This window comes from Peromyscus eremicus, chromosome 6, assembly GCF_949786415.1.
Source record: "Peromyscus eremicus chromosome 6, PerEre_H2_v1, whole genome shotgun sequence".
NCBI lineage: Eukaryota > Metazoa > Chordata > Mammalia > Rodentia > Cricetidae > Peromyscus > Peromyscus eremicus.
This window is the reverse complement of record NC_081421.1, coordinates 16,492,377-16,511,535: the sequence shown is the minus strand read 5'-3', so window position 1 is coordinate 16,511,535 and position 19,159 is coordinate 16,492,377. Positions and strand designations below refer to the sequence as shown.

Below are 19,159 nucleotides of genomic sequence, written 5' to 3'. Positions count from 1 at the left end.
AAGATTTATTCTTTTCATCTATCTCCTCTTGCTCTTGTCCACCACAACAGGCTGCTTACAGGCTCAGAACAGTTTTGACACAGAGTATTTTCATGAGTTACTTTTGTATCTCCACCCCCTTAAAGAAAAGAGGAAAATTTGTTTCATACAGAAGGCGTTCATTGTATGAATGAAAACTGCCACCTAAGTGTGGGCTAACTCAACCAAGAGGGATTTCACCTACATCCATTCAGTCAGTGTATGGGGGTTTAAAGAAATTCCAGAGAGTCATCAGAAGAGGAAAAACAAAGGTAATGCTTTCTGCCACACAGGTAGAGTCTTTGAAAATATGTGTAATATGTAAAACATTCTGACACCCCCGTATTATTTTTCCAGCATTAACAGTATAAATTGCCTCCCATGCTGAAAGGCTGCCTATCACCCTCGCTAATCACTTCTCAGTGACCTCAAGTCCTGCAGGCATGTACAACATGCAGCTTGCATCCTGTGTTGCACTGACGCTCGCACTCCTCGTCAACAGCGCACCCACTTCAAGCTCTACAAAGGAAACACAGCAGCACCTCGAGCAGTTATTGCTGGACTTGGAGGTGCTTCTGAAAGGGATCGATGTAAGTGCATGCCCTTCCTATCTATAGGCATTACATTTAGTTTTCTTGCCAAAGGTTGTGTTTTAATAACAATGCGTTATGCTTTCTCAGAATTACAAGAACCCGAAACTCCCCATGATGCTCACATTCAAGTTTTACATGCCCAAGGAGGTAAGTGAGTTTCTATGTTCAATTGGTGCTTTAATGAATTCAAAGTTGCATGCCTGTTTGCACACTGATCAGATGAATAGTACCTCATCTAAAGAAAAAAGTTACTTCAATATCTCTGTGTAAAAGTTCCTGTTTGATAATGGCATTTCTTTTAAGTAGTTTTATCTAAATTTTTCTTATGTATTTGTGTGCTGGGAAAGAGGAATTGAGAAGAAAACACAGGATAACTGCATTTTGATTCTGGGATAATTTAAAGACTGTGCTGATTTCTGTTTTATGCTTATCCTAGAGATATTTGAATATGATGCATTATTTTAGCTTATGAAATCAAAATTGACTTCAGAAGGGCTCATTTTATGAATACTTTACTGTTTTAAGGAGGATTCCTGGGACTCCATGTTTGAGGAACAGCATATCCAGTATTCATAGATTATAGGGCAGATGGTCTGAAATGAAGTCCCAGCTCTGCTAGGCACTAGCTCTTATGGCCTCGAAAGTTGCCTATGTTCATTCACCTACTTACATAAATGATAATTGTATGCTTATAGCTTGGCAGGCTTCAGAACAGTGTCTAGCCAGCACCACATAAACATGCTATTAGTGCTAGTGAAGAAAAAGTCTGAGATGTATAAAACAATTTTGGATTTATATAGTCTTTTTAAAACCAGGGGAACCAGAGAGCTGTAATATTTCTACATGACACTATCTTCCAATATTGAAAGTTTGTTTTGTTTCTTTTGGATGCAGAATGCTGTATAATAAGCAACAGCTCACCCAAGCTCCTAGAGCTACATCAAGGGTAGAAGTTTGCTACAGTCCTGACAGTCAAAAGAGGGTGAACAACTTTGGTGCTAGAAAGAGCTTTTCCCAGGATAAATCCAAGCCTAGAGCAAAATGGGACCTAAGGGGACAAAGAGGCAATGCTGTTGACCCACTTGTATGAAGTCAAGGGAACTCTGCCTCTAGCTGTTCTGCTGGAGATGAAAAGGAAATGGCCCTTAAGTGCTCTTCCAGCTTAATTAGAGTCACATAACTTTCAACTCCAACAATAAAAAACTAGATAGTTCTGTGAGGGAAAGAGCTCCACACTGAATATGCAGAACTCATCATAACAAGTTGGAAGGCAATAGATAGACAAATCCAGAAATATATGTTGTCTGCTCAGACCTCTTCCTCTAAGGTTTGCTAGAGAGACATGAGATCATGTTAATGTAGAAAGTGGTGAAGTTCCTAGAAATCTAAGTTTTTAAATAACTATTGGTAATGAGAATAGTGCAATAAAGCCTGGGTTTTTTTTTTTCAATTTAACCTCCATTCTGTATATATGTAAGATTTAAAAAATAATAGAGGCATTTAATTCAAAGGGTGCAGTCAATGAAAAGGAGTGACCATACCATCCATGACCCATCTATTTATGTGGCTGTAGGGAAGACACAAGTTCTGAGACTTAGTAAAATGGAGATAATCCAGTTCACTGCTTGCTTCTAGAGGACCTGCAGACTTAAAGTAGATGGCTTTTATGGAAATCACAGTGTACTATAGTACTAGACAATATTATTTCTCACTGTATATATGCATAAATATGCATGATATATATGTATCTATATATTCTTCCAGAAATGTACGGGAAACTTCTCCAAATACTCTGTCCAAATATTGTGACTTGATTTCATTGAGACAAATAGTTTTAGAATTATGTATGTATGTATGTATATATGTATGTATGTATGTATGTATGTATGTATGTATGTGTGTATGTGTGTTTGTGTGTGTGGAGGTACATGTGTACCACAGTGTACATGTGGAAGTCAGAGGACAAGACGTGAGAGTTGTGTCAGTCCTTCCACGATGTGGGTCACTGAGATTGAACTCAGGTCATCAAACCTGGTAGCAAGTGCCTTTATCCTGCAGAGTCATCTTTCTAGCCCTGACAAATAAGTTTTTAAAAATTCATCTTTAGTAATTGCAGAGAAGTAAAAATTTAAGACATATTAAATGTGCCTTCCTGGGTATCTTGACAGTCATCATTCTGGGTCATGATAACCTAACCTGTAAGATTTGGGTCTGTGACAGCTGGCACCCAAGGACTCCTGTTCCTTATCATTCTGTGATTCTCAACTCTGGGATTATTAGACATTAGAGTGTAGAATGTGAATCTTGTACTTCCACATTCTCTATGATTTCTTTGCGTCTTGGAAAAATATTCTGCACCTGTGATATGCATTGCGACAGGGAAATACAGACTTTTTACAAACTCTAATGAAGCTAGAACAAAGGACTCACCAGAGTGACCTAACAGTTAATGTTAACCATAGGACTTTGAGCTCTTGCTCTTCTAGATTTACGGTATCCACTACTTTAGTCCCTCTTTACACTGAGAACAGGGAGTGGGTAAAAGCTATGCACTGCCTACTCTCGATTAGATAAACTGTGGATTGCCTTCTGGTTCTTCAGAGTGGTGAACTGAGCTGAGAGTTGTGCTTATTACTCCTCTAGGCCACAGAACTGAAACACCTTCAGTGCCTAGAAGAAGAACTCGGAGCTCTGCAGCGTGTGCTGGATTTGGCTCAAAGCAAGAGCTTTCGCTTGGAAGATGCTGAGAATTCCATCAGCAATATTAGAGTAACAGTTGTGAAGCTAAAGGTAAGATGTTGCTTTATTTGCTAAGCTGGAAGTAAAATAAAGGAGAGAAGCACTGCATTTTAAAGTGGCATGACATTTCTGGTCTTTGCCAGGTTCCATGCATTTAATCAAACAAAATTTAAAGTCACTGAGAGCATGAATACTTCCACTACAGGATGATGCTAGAGTCCCCACCCATCATCATCTGCAAGGAAATTCTGGGAACACCCTGCTTCTTCTCACACTAGCATATAATTTGAAGTGAGAGAAAGTACTGAATTCCACAAGGGAACAGGCAGCTTTGGTTGCCTTCACATGTTTATCAGAACAGGACCAATGATCTGAAAGGCTTTTCCAGAGAGGTTTGCGGTCATTGACAGAAGAACACAGAGATTTGTCTCCAAAATAGCAGCCATTAAAATGGACAGAGGAAAACAGTGAGAGGCCACTTCGGGTTTTTGTTTTTCGTGTTTGTTTGTTTGTTTTGATTTTTCAAGACAGGGTTTCTCTGTGTAACAGTCCTGGCTGTCCTGGAACTCGCTTTGTAGACCAGGCTAGCCTTGAACTCACAGAGATTCACCTGCCTCTGGCTCTCAAGTGCTGGGATTAAAGATGTGTGTCACCATCGCCCAGCAGGGTTTTATTTTTAAATGCACAAGAAACATGGACTTTGGTGAGGCAAAGGAGAATTGTAGTTCTCTTTTCTCATTCCATCTGCCAAACAAAATTGCTGAGTTGACAGGTATCCTGAGCAAGCAGCATCATTTTGATTTCTGCAGTAGCAGCAAGCCTCCAAGAGGGTGTCAGGGTAGTCCTTTCCAAACAAAATTCACTTTTTCTGTGCACCACTTTCTTTTGTCTGAGGCTTGTAAAATAGGCTGATGTCCATGTCATCTAGGCATTGAAAGGCTCAGGTCCTTAGCTATGCAAAGAAGTCTGCTCTAAAATCTCTAGCCCACACTAGAAAGCTCACCCCAAATATAATTTTATGTAAGTATACAAAATATAATTTTATGTAAAGTATAAATTTTAGAGGTGTATGAAAACTAGAAAAGCATACTTCAAGAGCCACACTTAAAAAATCCAAGATATTAGAACATTCAAGTAACTATGTAAAGAGGGTATATAAGATCATGGCAGCTTATTTTAAAAGGAACATTTATTCAAAATAAATACTCTACCTCATTTGACTTACAAAGATTACTCAGATTTGGAAAAGTCATCCCATAAATCTATCAAAATATTTCCTCTCAGCTTGTTACCTAGAAACAGAGTTGAAGTATATCCTTTTAGCCAAGGAAGTTAGCTTCCAAACAGCCAGTCTACACCACCAATTTATAATATTTCTACCTGTATAAACAGGGAGAGTCATCTGTATTGATACCAGGGTAGGTATCTCCATTAAATATTCTCCTCCAAATTTCCCCCAATAGACTTTTGTCCTAACCTACTCTGGGTTGTTTCTATTCTGTGACTTGGGGAATTAAGAGAATAATAGAAAACTTAAGGTTTCAAAAAGAACAGGTAACATGTATCATTTCTTCATTCATACAACCTAAATCGATGCATAGCTGTTTTCACTTACCAGAATAAAGAGGTCAAACAACTGCATTCTACAGAAGTGTTCAAAGCTTTCATTCAAATGCTCATTTGTACTCAACTCAGCAAAATTTTATCTTGTATGCTTTTATCATTTGGCATCATAATAAAACATAATCTGACAATTTGGATCATTCAAGAAGTGTGAATGATTAATGTATTTAACGAGTGTTAAAATAAATGCCTAGAGAATTTAGTGAAGAATAACTGTATGTAAGTTAAACTACCTTAGCCTAAAACTTTCTATTCTTTTTTAGGGCTCTGAAAACACATCCACGTGTGAATTCCATGATGAGACAGTAACTGTGGTGGAATTTCTGAGAAGATGGATCATCTTCTGTCAAAGCACCATCAAAAGAATGGCTCAATAATCATGTGCTCCTGCTTACAACACACAAGGCTTTATATTTATTTAAATATTTAAATTTATATTTATTTTGGATGTATTGTTTACTATCTTTTGTAACTATTAATCTTCAGATGATACATATGGATCTTTAAGGATTCTTTTTGTAAGCCCCAAGGGCTCTAAAATGTTTTAAATTATTTATCTGAAATTATTTATTATATTGAATTGTTAAATATCATGTCTATGTAGATTAGTTAATAAAAGTATTTACAAGAGTTGGTGAATATAAAAAAGCTCAGATGTCTGTCATTTTTAGGGCAGCACAGAGTAAGCTCTAGAATGTTTCTCAGTTATTCTTGTGAACTCTATGATGGTCAATATGGTAATAAGAATCACTCTTCCCCTGGAGAAGGATGTAAAATGAGACAAGAATTTCTCAATTTCCTTGCACTCTTCTTTTAAGTATTGATTGGATCTTTAGTTCTGGCCTAAGAAATGCATATATTATTTTTCTTTCCTTTAAATTTAAACAGGATACTAAACAAAAATTCTTGAAACCTTTTGTCATAATCTGCTTTGTGTTGTAACAACACAAAAGTCTTGATACTTTATACAGAGAAGTTTAGCTCACAGTGAGTTTAGTTCATGTGAGGATCTCATGGCAATATGGCATCAAAATAGTGGGAGTATGTGAAGAAGAGTGATTGTGTGTGTGTGTGTGTGTGTGTGTGTGTGTGTGTGTGTGTGTGTGAGACTTACAACAACTCATTCTTGCAGGAAATGGTTCAGTCCCACATAAACTGACCCACTCTCCTGAAGTCCTGGACCATAACATAATTACCTTGTACCAATCCTACCACTACCTACCACTTTCACACCACCATACTGAGAACCAACTTTCCATCACATGAACCTTTGGAGGACAAATCAGCACATCTCACAGAATAATGTGCCCTCTACAGTTTAACACTGCTCTCTGCCTTTAAGACCCTCATCTGGCTAAATCAAAAGGTCTCTCCTCTTCTCTGGTTTCTCACTGGGTCCTGACAATGGCAAGTACTGGTGAGAGGTCTAAGAGAAAGATCCTCCTGCCTTTGGCTGTGTCTCTCGGCCAAAAAGCCCACCTTCACTCACGGTGGTTTTATTGGGTATATTTTCTCCCTGGATCTTACCTTTCGTTCCACAGCTCCTTTAAAGCTGTGGGTTCTCCTTTAGTTGTTGCTAGCTATAGGGTACCTGTGTTGTCCTTTACAGACTTTTATTTTGACCAAAACTTTATAAAATTACCCCTTTATCAAATCTCCCTTCTTCTTGGGAATGCCATTTGTTTTTTGCTAGGACTCAAATGAACTAATTGTATCAGAAACGGCATGAAGAAATACACCCCCAAATAGGACTCTGGAACTGTACTGCTCATATATTGAAGGAACACAGTGATAGCACCACATGGTATGTCCTGAATTCATGCTATGCCAATGGTAGCATGTGATGAAATAAAGCTAAAAGGCAAGCACTACATGATATGTTCTGATTTTATGGTGTGCCAATACCACTTATATAACTATTTATATAATCTCGTTTACTTAAAACTACTCTAAATAGAAGAAGGAACACTTGAACAGGAAATAGCATATGCTACACAAATACTAATCCTGAACAACAACAACAACAAAACAGAACAAAAGCAATACGTAGCTAAAGCAGACTTTAAAGGAGGAAGAGCAGAGATAAGGGCATTATTTTATAAAGATCAGTGAGTTCATTCAAAAAAACATACACCAGTTCTAAATGTGATCCATCTAATTGTAGCACAACTTTCAAGTACACAGACCAAAGCTTCTGCATCCAGCCCTGATAGAGCATGGTACCAGAGCAGCCCTCTTGTGACTACCCATGAAAATGGCACTCTGAACCACAGGCAGGGACATGTGACATTAAAAAGTGGACAAAGCTGAACTCCCACAGAAAACACTGTAATTTTGCTGACTTAAAGAAATAGAGGCTAAAGTTCAGGTTTACTAAAATTATCTTGAGGAATGAGTGAACCACAGTAACAGAACCACAGTAACAAAAGAGGCAACTATAAAAGTAGCTACAGAAATATGAATAAAATATCTAATTTTTGTTTTCTGGGCAACAAACATATTTTTAGGTACTAGAATCTACAACTCTAAACCAAGAATAAGAGTCAGGTAAAGAATGTACACTGGAACACCATAACCTCAAAAACTAATGATGCTCAAACAAGACTGGAAGGCATCCGGGTTCAATCAATCAGAGCGGAGAAAGCCTTAGACCACTCTGGGCATGTGTCTTAGAAGTTAAGAGCCACATAGCCTCCCAAACCTGGAGTAGGAACCTCTGAGCATAGAATACTCTAGTCTGCTCTAAAAGTTTTACAACAGCCAGCAATATAGCTCAGCAGTGACAGCACTTGCTACCAAGCCTGATGACTTGAAGGAGAGAATTGCTCTGCAAGTTGTCCTTTGATCTCCATAAGGGTACCATGCACAGCAAGACAGTGTGCCACTATGTAGCTCAGCCTGGCTTTATACTCATGTTCCTTCTGCCTCTTGCTCTTCAGCGTGGGGTTACAAGTTTATAATGCTGGTTTTAGCACCATTTTTGCTCAATGGTCTGACATGGGTTTAAACAAGTGTGGTGAATGTGAGAAAGGCAGAAAAGGGTTGCAAGGAATATGTTAAATTATTACTCACAGATGTGTAAATGAAAGATATGGAATGAAAAATACTAGGGTAAATGGGTGAGCTTAATGGGATTACTAATAATATGGTTAATTGTATATGCAGTCAATTGTATTTTTATATGTCAGCATCACAAAGAATGTATTTAAAAACAATACTATGTACAATAGAACCCAAAACATCAGATATCTGGGAATAATTGTAATAAATATATGCCTGTTAAAATAAGAAATTAAGTGACATTAAAAGCTAAGTAAATTGAGTAATCTAATAGATTACTGAATTATGAGGCTTCAAATCTTAAGATGTTAATTCTCCCTAAGTCTATAGAATTAATAAAATTACACTAAATATTCAGTTAATTTTATATGAATGTATCTGACAAAGGAAAACAAGGGCTCAGACATTGGTATTAGATGTGTTAATAGCTTTAATGCTTAGGTCTTTTGACTACAATCCTATAAGTAAAAATATGCCAGTTAAAACAAGGCTACCAATAGTTAGACAAGACGATGTAAATGGAAGGGTGTTTTTCTTTTTTTTTTTAGTAGATTACCTATTTTTCAGATGTTTTGTTCATCATTTAGGATGTGAATAATGGATCCTGAGCATATAAAAAACATAGCTTTGTATAACATGAATCCCAAAAGGTCTTATTAATAAAAACAAACGTGGAGCCAGGTATTGGGGTAAACGCTGAAAGATCAGAGAAACAGAACCAGCCACAGCTAACCTCACTTCGCCAATTCCTCAGCTGATCTTCTTTCCTCAGACTGGAAGCCTCTGAGTCCTCATCCGGAATGAATCTAGCTGAACTGCTACTAAAAGCCTAAAAGCTTAACCAGGCTCTAGTTCCTGGTTTTCACACCTTATATACCTTTCTGTTTCCTGCCATCACTTCCTGGGATTAAAGGCATGTGTCACCATGCCTGGCTGTTTCCAGTGTGGCTTTGAACTCACAGAGATCTAGATGGATCTCTGCCTCCAGAACGCTAGGATTAAAGGTGTGAGTGCCATCATTTTCTGGTCTATCCAGCAGCTGTTCTGTTCTCTGACCCCAGGTAAGTTTATTAAGGTGCACAATATACTGGGGGACACAATATCACCACAGCTTTGAAGAACACCAAGTGCAAATGTGAAGGAAAGCTAGATAGGATTGATTTACACATAAAGTTACTATAATAAGGCCTAGTTGGCTGGACATAGAAAATGCTACCATTTCTAAATGTCATTTTTAGTAAGTGCACAGATGGCAGTGAACAGTGTTGGTTAATGAACCAGGGCATAATGTAAGTGTCAGAACAGTACTATTATTTGAAATACATGGGTAAAAGCAGGCTAATAAGATTCCTGCAACAGCCACAGTACTTGAGTGAAGGAGAGGTAGGGCCATCTATGGCTGATGGGAGTTAGGGGAGGAGGCCAAGTTGTTCCATTTTGCCTGGGGCTGCCATTAGAAGGCCAAGGAGAGGAATTCAGTTGATGTTGTTGGAAAGAAAAATTTGTTGAAGATCTCAGGAGTTGGTGTTTAGACAGAATCATATTGTAGTTAAACTGAATCCAAAGTCTCCACTGTGATTAATAAGATTGCTTATAGGCCTGCAATGTCTGTGTCGGCTCAACCAAATCATCAGCTGGTAAGAAATGATATAGTACCAGGCAGTGGTGGTGCACACCTTTAATCCCAGCACTCGGGAGGCAGAGGCAGGCGGTTTCTGAGTTCAAGGCCAGCCTGGTCTACAGAGTGAGTTCCAGGACAGGCTCCAAGGCTACAGAGAAAGCTTGTCTTAAAAAGAAAAGAAATGATATAGTACCTATGCCTTCCCAACCTATAAACAGCTGTTGGCTGAGATAAGGATAATTATGGTGATTAAAAATAGAAGGTATTTGATAAAACAGTTTAGGTGTTGGAATGTATAAATCATGAGGAAAACTCTATTATTGATCAGGTTACAAATTTTAAAAAAAGGACCAGGTAAAAAGATGCAGAAATAGTCAAATTTTAAACTGATATTTTGATAGAATTAATAGCAATTCTGTGTCAGTAATTAGGAATGTTAGGGTAGAAGAATGATATTAGGGGTAATAGGCTAAGAAGAAAAGCATATTTGATAGATGAAGTTATGTATAAGGGAAAATTAACTGATTTAATGTCAGTTATAGAAATAAAAATTGGAAAGCCAAAGATTAGAGAAATTAAGAAGACAGAAGATGTGGCTATATTTATTACTTTTATGTGTTGTTGCACCAAGTTTTGACTCCTAAGGCCAATGTTATTACTTCTATCCTATAAAAGGAAGGAAGCCATATGTTTATATACGGAAGCATGAATTAGCGGTTCTTGTACACTTTATTGGTAGAGAAGCAGCTGACAACTCCTGTTTTTATATTCACAGTCAAATGTTTTTTGTATTCTATATTTACAGAATGTGTGTCCTATAATGAATTTGGGGTTAATAATTAATAAAATTAGGGGATAATGTAGAAGGTTATAAGTGTAGATTCTCATGTGTATGAGTGGTAATACTGTTAATGTGATTAGCAAGTGTGCCTTGTTGAGCTGTAATAATTATGTACATAGAGTATTTGGTGGTAATAAGAATATTTATGCCTATCAGGATGAGGGAAAAAATAGAAAATCAACAAGTTTTAACATTTTATAGACATATACAAACTTAAAATATTCAAGGTCTTTTTGATGAAAAACAAAGGATTCGCACAAGCAGCACCAGTGGCTTGTGCCTTCTCTTGCAAGTACACAACACTGGACCAGAGCCTGGTCCCACTGGTGAGAGCTCTTGTTCTGAAACCTGACTACCTGGGTTCCATCCTAGGAACACACGAGGGAAGGAGAAAACGAGATCCACAGGAGGAGAACTTACCCCAAGTTGTTTTCTGACCGCCTCCCCCATACACAATATAGTATTTTTTTAAGTACACAACACTGTACACAAAGCACTCTTGTTTAACAACCTGATACTGAATTTGGGGCCTCCAGATTCAATATTGGCTTCAGAAAATGAAACAGACTGGTAAATGTTATTGTGGAGATGAAAAAGACAAAACTAAGATTGTGGAAAACTTTACAGAGGAGTCAGTATATTGGACATATTCAATTACAAAGACTAAACAAAGTGATAGGAAACCTATAGATTAATACTTAGCAACTAAATTCCACTATACAAATGTCATGGCAATTCTGGTATCCCCTATAATGGGATACTACTATTATGGTGTACTAAAACAGTTGAGGAAGTTTATGTGATCTTACACTACCCACATTTAAAAGCTGTTAAAGCAATATGATGGGTACATGGAGACTCATTTACTATTCTCTTTTTTAAATCCTCACAATTTCTGAGATAAGGAAGGACTAGGGATGTACTCAATTGATACAGTGCTTGCCAAGTATGCATGAAATTCTGGGCTCAGTTCTCAGTGCTACATAAACCTTGTGTGGGGGTGCATGGCTATAATCCCAATAATTGAGAGTTGGAGGCACATGAATCAGTTCATCCTTGGCTATATTGCAAGCTTAAAGCCAGCCTGTAGATGAGGCCCTTTCTCAATCCAGAACCCTGAAATCTTTTTATTTTCACAATAGGAAAAAAATGTTTTAGAAAATTTCATTTCCCAACATAAATCCTTCAAGAGCTTTCTCCCTACTGTGTGCTAGATTTAACTCTGAATTTTTCCTCCAGTGGTCTGCATGATAGCTCCCGAGTGCTGTAACATTTCTTGTCTTAGCATTGCTTCAGTGTTTCCATTCAGAATGCGTTTTCCTATCTCCATCTGCCAAATGTTACCCCCATCCTTCAGTGTTTGCCCCAAACAGTAGAACCCATGGAGCTAAAAGAGGACTTAGCCGTAGATCCAACTACTTTAGCTAGTGAGTTTTGAACAAGCTTAGGAGTGGAAGTTTAAAAGTCTGATTTTAGAAGCTTCCTCAAGTGAACTATCTTGCAGAATCTAAATAGATCACAAAGAAAGAGGCAAAAAGTAGAGTTGCTTTTGATAAGGTATCCAGGGTCCTCAAGCCTTAATCTCTGAATGATGAATGACAACCACAAGGATTCATCCTTGAATGGTAAGAGCTTGAGCTAGAAGATTAAATTCCTTCCAACAGTCATAGTCAATAGGCCCACGCTGCCTTCAGGTCCATCTCCTTCCACTTCTGTTGACTCACACTGCCTTATACCAACGAGTCTCCCCTTGGTACCCTCTCTATACAGACACCCATGAGTAGGAATAGTATCTAGAAACAGTCAATGACTAGTTCTGCCATAAAGTTCTATGACAGATGAAGAGATAGCTCAGTAGTCACAAGTAGACACTGGTCTTGCAGAAGACCAGAATTTGATCCCAGAACCCACATCAGGCAGCTCACAATCAATTTTAACTTCAGGAGATATGACACCCTCTTCCAGACTATGGGTACTCATGTGCACACCTCCCCCACAACTGAAAATAAAATCTAACTTAAAAAATTAGAAGCAACTGGGCATTTGTTTTATTTCCCCTCAAAACTGCAAATTTGAGGAGAGAGATCATTTTTTACTGACTCTCACTGCAGGAGAGCACTATGACCCCTGTCTACAGGGATTTCAGAGACTAGCCATCTGCTGCTGCCTTCCCAGATGGTATAAATGTGAGAGGCCAAGAGAAGGTGAGGCACTTCAAGTTTCCAAAGACAATTTTACTGTTAAGTAGCAAAATCAAAGAAATAAAGGCGGAAATTTTTCCTTGAAAGGAAGCAGCTTATAAGGAGATTAAAAAATATTTACAAGGAAATGTCAGCTAATCATAAATATCATACAACTGACTAAGATGTAATTTGATAATATAGTTGTGCTGATCCATAGGAAACTGCCTGTATTTTAATCATTTTTATCCTATAAAAATGCAATTTCCCATGGTTCAACCTAGTAAATGGTCTAGATCAGTGTCTTTACAGAACGGTTGAACACACACTCAGAGCAGAACAATCTCATGAGAACAGCTTGTGTAGGGTGAGTAGGACTCATAAATTTAGTAAAGATATAAGAGGAACACATTTGAGAACCAATAATACTCAATAACACTCTGATTAAAAAGGAATAAAATAAAAATACTAGGTGTGGAATAAATAATTACACTAAAGATACATTAATGATTAAGCTGTCCCTTCATCTAACTACTATATAAACAAAAATGTACGCTGCTCAGGAATGTTTTATTTCCATATAAATTAAAAATATCTGCTAATTTAATTATAAAGAGGTAAATTACATGTGTTATAAATTCTATAAGGCACTTAAAATGGGAACTCTTTTTTTAAGAATATATGGAAATCATGTATTAATCATAATCATTTACCAGACCCGTTCCTACTGTGATTAGATTTTTCAGGTATTTGTATGTGGAGTATACTCATGAACTTCTGAGCCACAGATTGACATTCTAATTATTGGTTTTCTATCACCTAGCATGGTGAATGGCATGGATCATACACTCAGATGCCTGCTAAACTAATCACTAAGTTAGTATTACTTTTATTCTTGATTTTCACTTTTAATTATAAAAAAACCTATAGTGGGACACCAGACAACATTGTATATTACATCTGTATGGATAAATTTAAAGTAAAAACAAAGGAATATGAGTTCTCTTTTAAACTATAAAAGGTTAATGGCTTCTTAAACTATATAAGGGCTATAACAGCTTTATGTCTATAAAAATAAATGGAAAATGTCTACATGTTTAGTCAAGTAATTCTTTTTATAAAAGGCAAAGGAGCATAATGTTTCAATCAAGGTGACATAGGTATTTACACATTTTTAGCAATATCTGGGCATTGCTGTTGCAAGACTTCTACTGTGAAGGCTGAGGCCTCCATGTTTTAAAACAGTCAAACACATCAAAAATAAAAGCTTTTTAATATGACAGTGTGTTGTCTAATTCACATACTAAATTGCTCTATACAGGGAGACTTCACAATCCAGGAGCCGTAGCCGTGCTGCTGTAAGTAGGACTTCAGTAGTGCTTTAGCTTCTTGATAGGGTCCAGACATACACTAGAGAAGAGAAAAGTTGAACTGAATCAACTGGCCTACAAAGTCAATAACCCCACACTGCTTAACTTTATGTTAAAAAAAACTAATAACTCAATTCCTGTGCTAATTTAAAACAATTATTTCCCAACACGCCTAAAAAGGCAATTTTGCTTGTTATTTAACATTTGCTTGTTATTTTAATTAAGAGTAAACAAATTCACGACAGAAAAACTGAAAGAAAAAAACATATAAAGTATGCACTATAACACCCAAACTGTAGATAACTCCCATTGCTATTTTCATGTATTCTCATTTTCTATAAACAAACATATATATACCTTTAAAAAGCTACCTTTTATAATTTATTATAAAACTCACCCACTGCAAGTGTACAATTTTGTCTTTGTTAAAGTTATTGAGATGTACAAATGTCATCCAAATCCAGTGATAAACTTCCACCTCTAAATCTTCCCTTGTGCCTGCCTGCAGTCAGTCTGTATTAGCCCCACGCAACTAGACATTTTTCTGTCTCTAGTTTTTCTTCCTGGGAAGTTCCATATAACTTTATTAACACACTAAGCACGCCACTATGTTAGGCTAGCATAACATTTTCATGCTATTCCATGTCAGGGTTAGGTTTTTATGGTAGATTAATACCATTGTATAAGTCTACCACATCTGTCCATTCACCAGCTTATGAACTTGCATTGTTTCCGGTTTTAACTATCAGGAAAATGCTGCTATAAACATGTCAGTTTTGTTTCTCACAAATACCAGTGGTACTGCTGAGTCCCACAGCAAGAATGTTTACCTTTGTTGGTGGAAGAAGCCAAATTGTTTCCCAAAGTGGCTGCACCGTTTTTCCAGTCTCATTGTAATGCATGAGCACTCATTTCTCCAAATGATTAGCAGCACCTGGAGTGGTCCAGCTTATGGACTACAGGTTGTTCATGAGGTTTAGAGAAAGAAGCTTACTCCACTAAACTTTGAAGTGTAACAGCAAGTGCTGATGAAGAAGCCGAAGAAATGACCCATCCCTGGCTAGAACTGGCCAATGAGACTGAATTACACAGTGTTCATTGTAAAGTAATCAGCTTTATCTTGAAGAATATGACATCTATGACTTAAAGAGAAGTCTATGCCTGGCTTAAAGTTAAAAGGATAACCTGATTGTTTTGTTAAGGGCTAATGCAGATACTGGCTATAATTGAAAGCCAATGTTCATTTACTACCCCAAAATCCTTATAGTCATCGAAAGGATCATACTAAATATATTTTTTGTGATTTATAAATGAAACAATGAAGTCTGGATGAAAGCACATCTGCTTACAGCATGGTTTACTGAATGTGTACACAAGTATATTTTTCTAAATAGATATAAACTCTGATTTATAAGATTTGCTAATTATTAAGCAAGTAAAAACATAGATAATAAAACATTAAAGTGAGTACAGAATAAAGTTTTTCATTTTGTTTGACAACTATAGTTTACATTATTTATGACATGCTTTGGAGTATGCTAATGAATAATCACTGCTTTCTTACAAAATACTATTGTGAGATATAAACAAGTACCTAAAATACAGTGTTAATAAATCTTTTCTGAATATACAAGTAAGATGTTAGGCTTTTATGAAAAACTTAGGGGAAAAAGCTATGTAGATTGGTTCCACAAATAGAATTTATTTTAAAATATCATAGATCCCTTGGCATATCAGTTTTTTTTAACATTTTTTTCTCAGTTAGTGAACAGCTTTATTCTAAGGAGAGCACCCCATTTTTGGCTGCTCCAGCAATGAGGCATCTGGAATGCATGACAGTAGAAAAATAAGTCCTAAGAGGATGAACACATCATTCCTCTTCATCTTCCTCAGCCATGCCCAAGGCCCGGGTGCTTGGGGCCCGAGCGGGGGTTGCCTGCTGAATAGAAACAATGCCACTGAGCAAGGCACAACCCACCATGGTTGCCAGCCCTGCCAGCACAGATAGAATCTGGTTCCAGCACCGGTATGGCTCCTCCTCGGGTCTCAGGGCCTGCTGGTGTCTGGCTCAGCTCCATCCCAGGGAAAGTAGAGGTTAAGGATGTGGGTATAGTAGACACAGAGGTTGTGTAGCCCATGAGGGTGGGCCTGCAGCTTCCCACTGGGCAGATTTGCCTGCAGTAGCAGGACCAAATGGCTAAAAACAAAGGCATCCAGGGAGGCAGGGGCATCGCCAAAGAAGAACTTCTGAGAGCCCAGACCTTGAGAGAGAAGGGTTAGCACTCCCGAGCCTCTTGATACAGCTCTTTCTCGAGTTCTTCTTCAACCTCTAGTTTGTGCTCACCACACAGCAGCTGCAGCTGCTCCATGTACTGGCGTTGCATGCAGCCTGGAAGGAAGAAGTTGAGGGAAAGGGCAGAGCCTCTGCATACCACTTTCAGGTCACTTCCACACAGTTCTTGGCATCTATCCAAAAAGTATGTATTAGCACAGGGAGTAGTTTCTCCTCCAACAGAGACATGAAGGCTAGGGTATCTGCTCCTTGCAGAGATCCCGCCTGCCTCTGCCTCCCGAGTGCTGGGATTAAAGGCATTCACCACCACCGCCCGGCTACTCAGCAATGTTTTATCACTCTAGTGCACAAGTCTTATAGCTCTTTTGTTAAATGTATTACTGTGTGTATGTGCCTGTGTATTTGCTGTTGTGTGAAATGGCTTTCTAAAATAAGATTTTTGGAATATCTGCTCTTAGGATGTAATTATATAATTTATTTTTCATATTGTTCTTATATAGGGGCTGGAGAGATGGCTCAGAGTTAGTTCTCGCTGCTTTTCCAGAAGACTCACATTTGGTTCCCAGCACTCACATCAGTGGCTCACAACCACCTGTAACTCAAGCTCCAAGGGATCTGACACCCTCTTCTGGTCTCCACAAGTACCCACATACAACATAATTCATACATATACACATACATACAAATAAATAAATTGTTCTTATCTGCGACATTCCTAATTTACATACAATCTAACAGCACATGATAAGTTATCTAGCAGATACCCAGGAAATCTATCCTATAGTCTTAGCAATGTTATTTCCTAACATTTGCAGCCCACAGAGGAAGAAGACATGCTCCATGTTGCTGTTTGTTCTTTTATTTGGAAACCTCACCCAAGGGGACACTCTGCCTAGGTCCTCCAGGTGATGGTCTTACAGGGCTTCTCCAGTAGGTTTCTGCACCAGATTATTTATTATTATCATTAGTAGTAGTAGTATTGTTATTATTTTGCCATCTATCTCTTGCTGTTTATTCTTTTACTTTGGCTTGCTACATACTTGATAACTATGGTTATTGTATATCACTCTATGGGCCACCAGAACAGATGAACAGAATAATGTAAGAGGGGTAATGGGCCAGGCAGTGGTAGTGTACACCTTTAATCACAGCACTTAGAGGCAGAGGCAAGCAGATCTCAGCGAGTTTGAGGCCATCCTGGTCTACAAAGCAAGTTCCAGGACAGCCAGGAACATTACACAGAGAAACCCTGTCTCAAAAATCAAAACAAAAAAAGAGGGGTAACAGATAACATTTCTGTCTTTTTTCCAGTCATAGCTACTAGGGAAGGGAGATTTCAGGTTTTTCACTATTAGAAATAATACTACTGTTAAGTTCACTGTTGATACCCTTTATGAAGTTGTAGTAAGTTCACTTCTATTTTTTTTACTTCCTTAGTGCTTTATTGTAAAATGGTAGACTGTTCATTTTGAATATATTTAAGATAATTATGAAAGCTTTAAACTTGTATTATTAATATAGTGTTTTACATAAAAATAATTTTCTGATGTTAAATCAACCTTGTAAACCTGATATAACAAACAGAGTAGAATACTTATGATTACTATATGCTGCTGGATGGTTTTTCAGTATATTGCTAAAGTCTTTTCACATTTATGTTGGTATTGTTATTTCCATTCTGTGATACTTTCATTAGTTTGGGTATCAAGGAAGTATTGGTCTTATAAGAAGACTGGGGAAATGTCCTTTTTATGTGAAAGTGATTTTGTAGGATTTATATAATTTTGTTATGTAGAATTCAGGGTCTGATATTTTAAATGGGAAAAGAACATGTTAACAATTCACAACTTCTCTATTTGATTAAGTTACAGTTGGATATTCTGTTTATTTTTTTAGTCAGATTTTGTTATTTGTGTCTATCTAGTAACATGTCCATTTTATTTAACTTGTTAACAAACAGCTGCTGGAAATCCAATGGCTCCCTGTGGTCCATAATGCTGACCCTTTTTTTCATTCCAGAATTCAATAATTTCTGTTCTCATTTATACTCCTTTATCACTAAGAGATTATATTTTATTTCTTTTAATGAAGCAATTTTAGATTTCATTTATTCTATTAATTTTTGTTTCAAATTTCATCGATTTCACTCTGATTCATACTATTTATTCCATTTTACTTATTTCTGTGTTCCCAGTTTCCCACTTGTATTTTAACCAGCTTCTTGAGTTGGAAGCTTAAATAACTGATTTTAGAATTCTTTTGTAATATAAGCATTTAAAGCTATACACTTTCCCTATTTCTTTAATCATCCATGCATTTCAATATATTGTCCTTTTTAACTCATTCTAAGTTAATTTCTTAGTTTTTCTGAAAGTTTTTTTCCTATGATCCATTGGTAATTCATAATTTCCAAATATATGGCAATTTCCCAGATTTCATTCTATTGTTAATTGACATTTTAATGCCACAGTGGCCAGAATATATTTTCTGTGATGTTTATGTTTTATTTTTAAGTTTTCCTGCTTTTACTATGAGATCTGTCTTTATCAGGTATACAGCTGCTATGGTCTCATCCTAGTTTTTTATTCTATTTTATTTTTTATTATTATACTAGGCCTAGAATCCTAGTAGTTATCGTGTTTTTATAGCTTAGAGATAAATGATTTAGTAACAGCAGACATTGTACTCAAACACATAAGACCCGTAAGGCTTCTGCCTTCTTCTGGCAAACTTGCATGAAGAAGTGGGTATATTTAACATTGCATCTGTATCTTAAGCATCCTTTAGCTTTTGTTCATTGCCTGTTTTTCTTGAACTTTTC

At 37.1% G+C, this 19,159-nt stretch overlaps 2 protein-coding genes and 1 pseudogene across 2 annotated transcripts in view; 1 reads left to right on the top strand and 2 right to left on the bottom strand.

Annotated features, from left to right (window-relative positions):
- Positions 1-461: 461 nt before the first annotated feature.
- Il2 (interleukin 2) lies at positions 462-5,350 on the top strand. The gene is made up of 4 exons (XM_059264674.1): positions 462-608; positions 699-758; positions 3,255-3,401; positions 5,237-5,350. Exons 1-4 carry the CDS (start codon positions 462-464, stop codon positions 5,348-5,350), a joined length of 468 nt encoding a protein of 155 aa, XP_059120657.1.
- An 8,421-nt stretch (positions 5,351-13,771) lies between these two features.
- Adad1 (adenosine deaminase domain containing 1) overlaps positions 13,772-19,159 on the bottom strand; it is a 37,156-nt gene continuing 31,768 nt past the window's right edge. Inside the window, exon 12 of the mRNA XM_059265251.1 lies at positions 13,772-14,085. Within this exon, the coding sequence (XP_059121234.1) occupies positions 13,972-14,085 (114 nt within the window). The 3' untranslated portion in view covers positions 13,772-13,971. The remainder of the gene's footprint in view (positions 14,086-19,159) is intronic.
- LOC131912783 (metaxin-1-like) lies at positions 14,166-18,380 on the bottom strand (annotated as a pseudogene).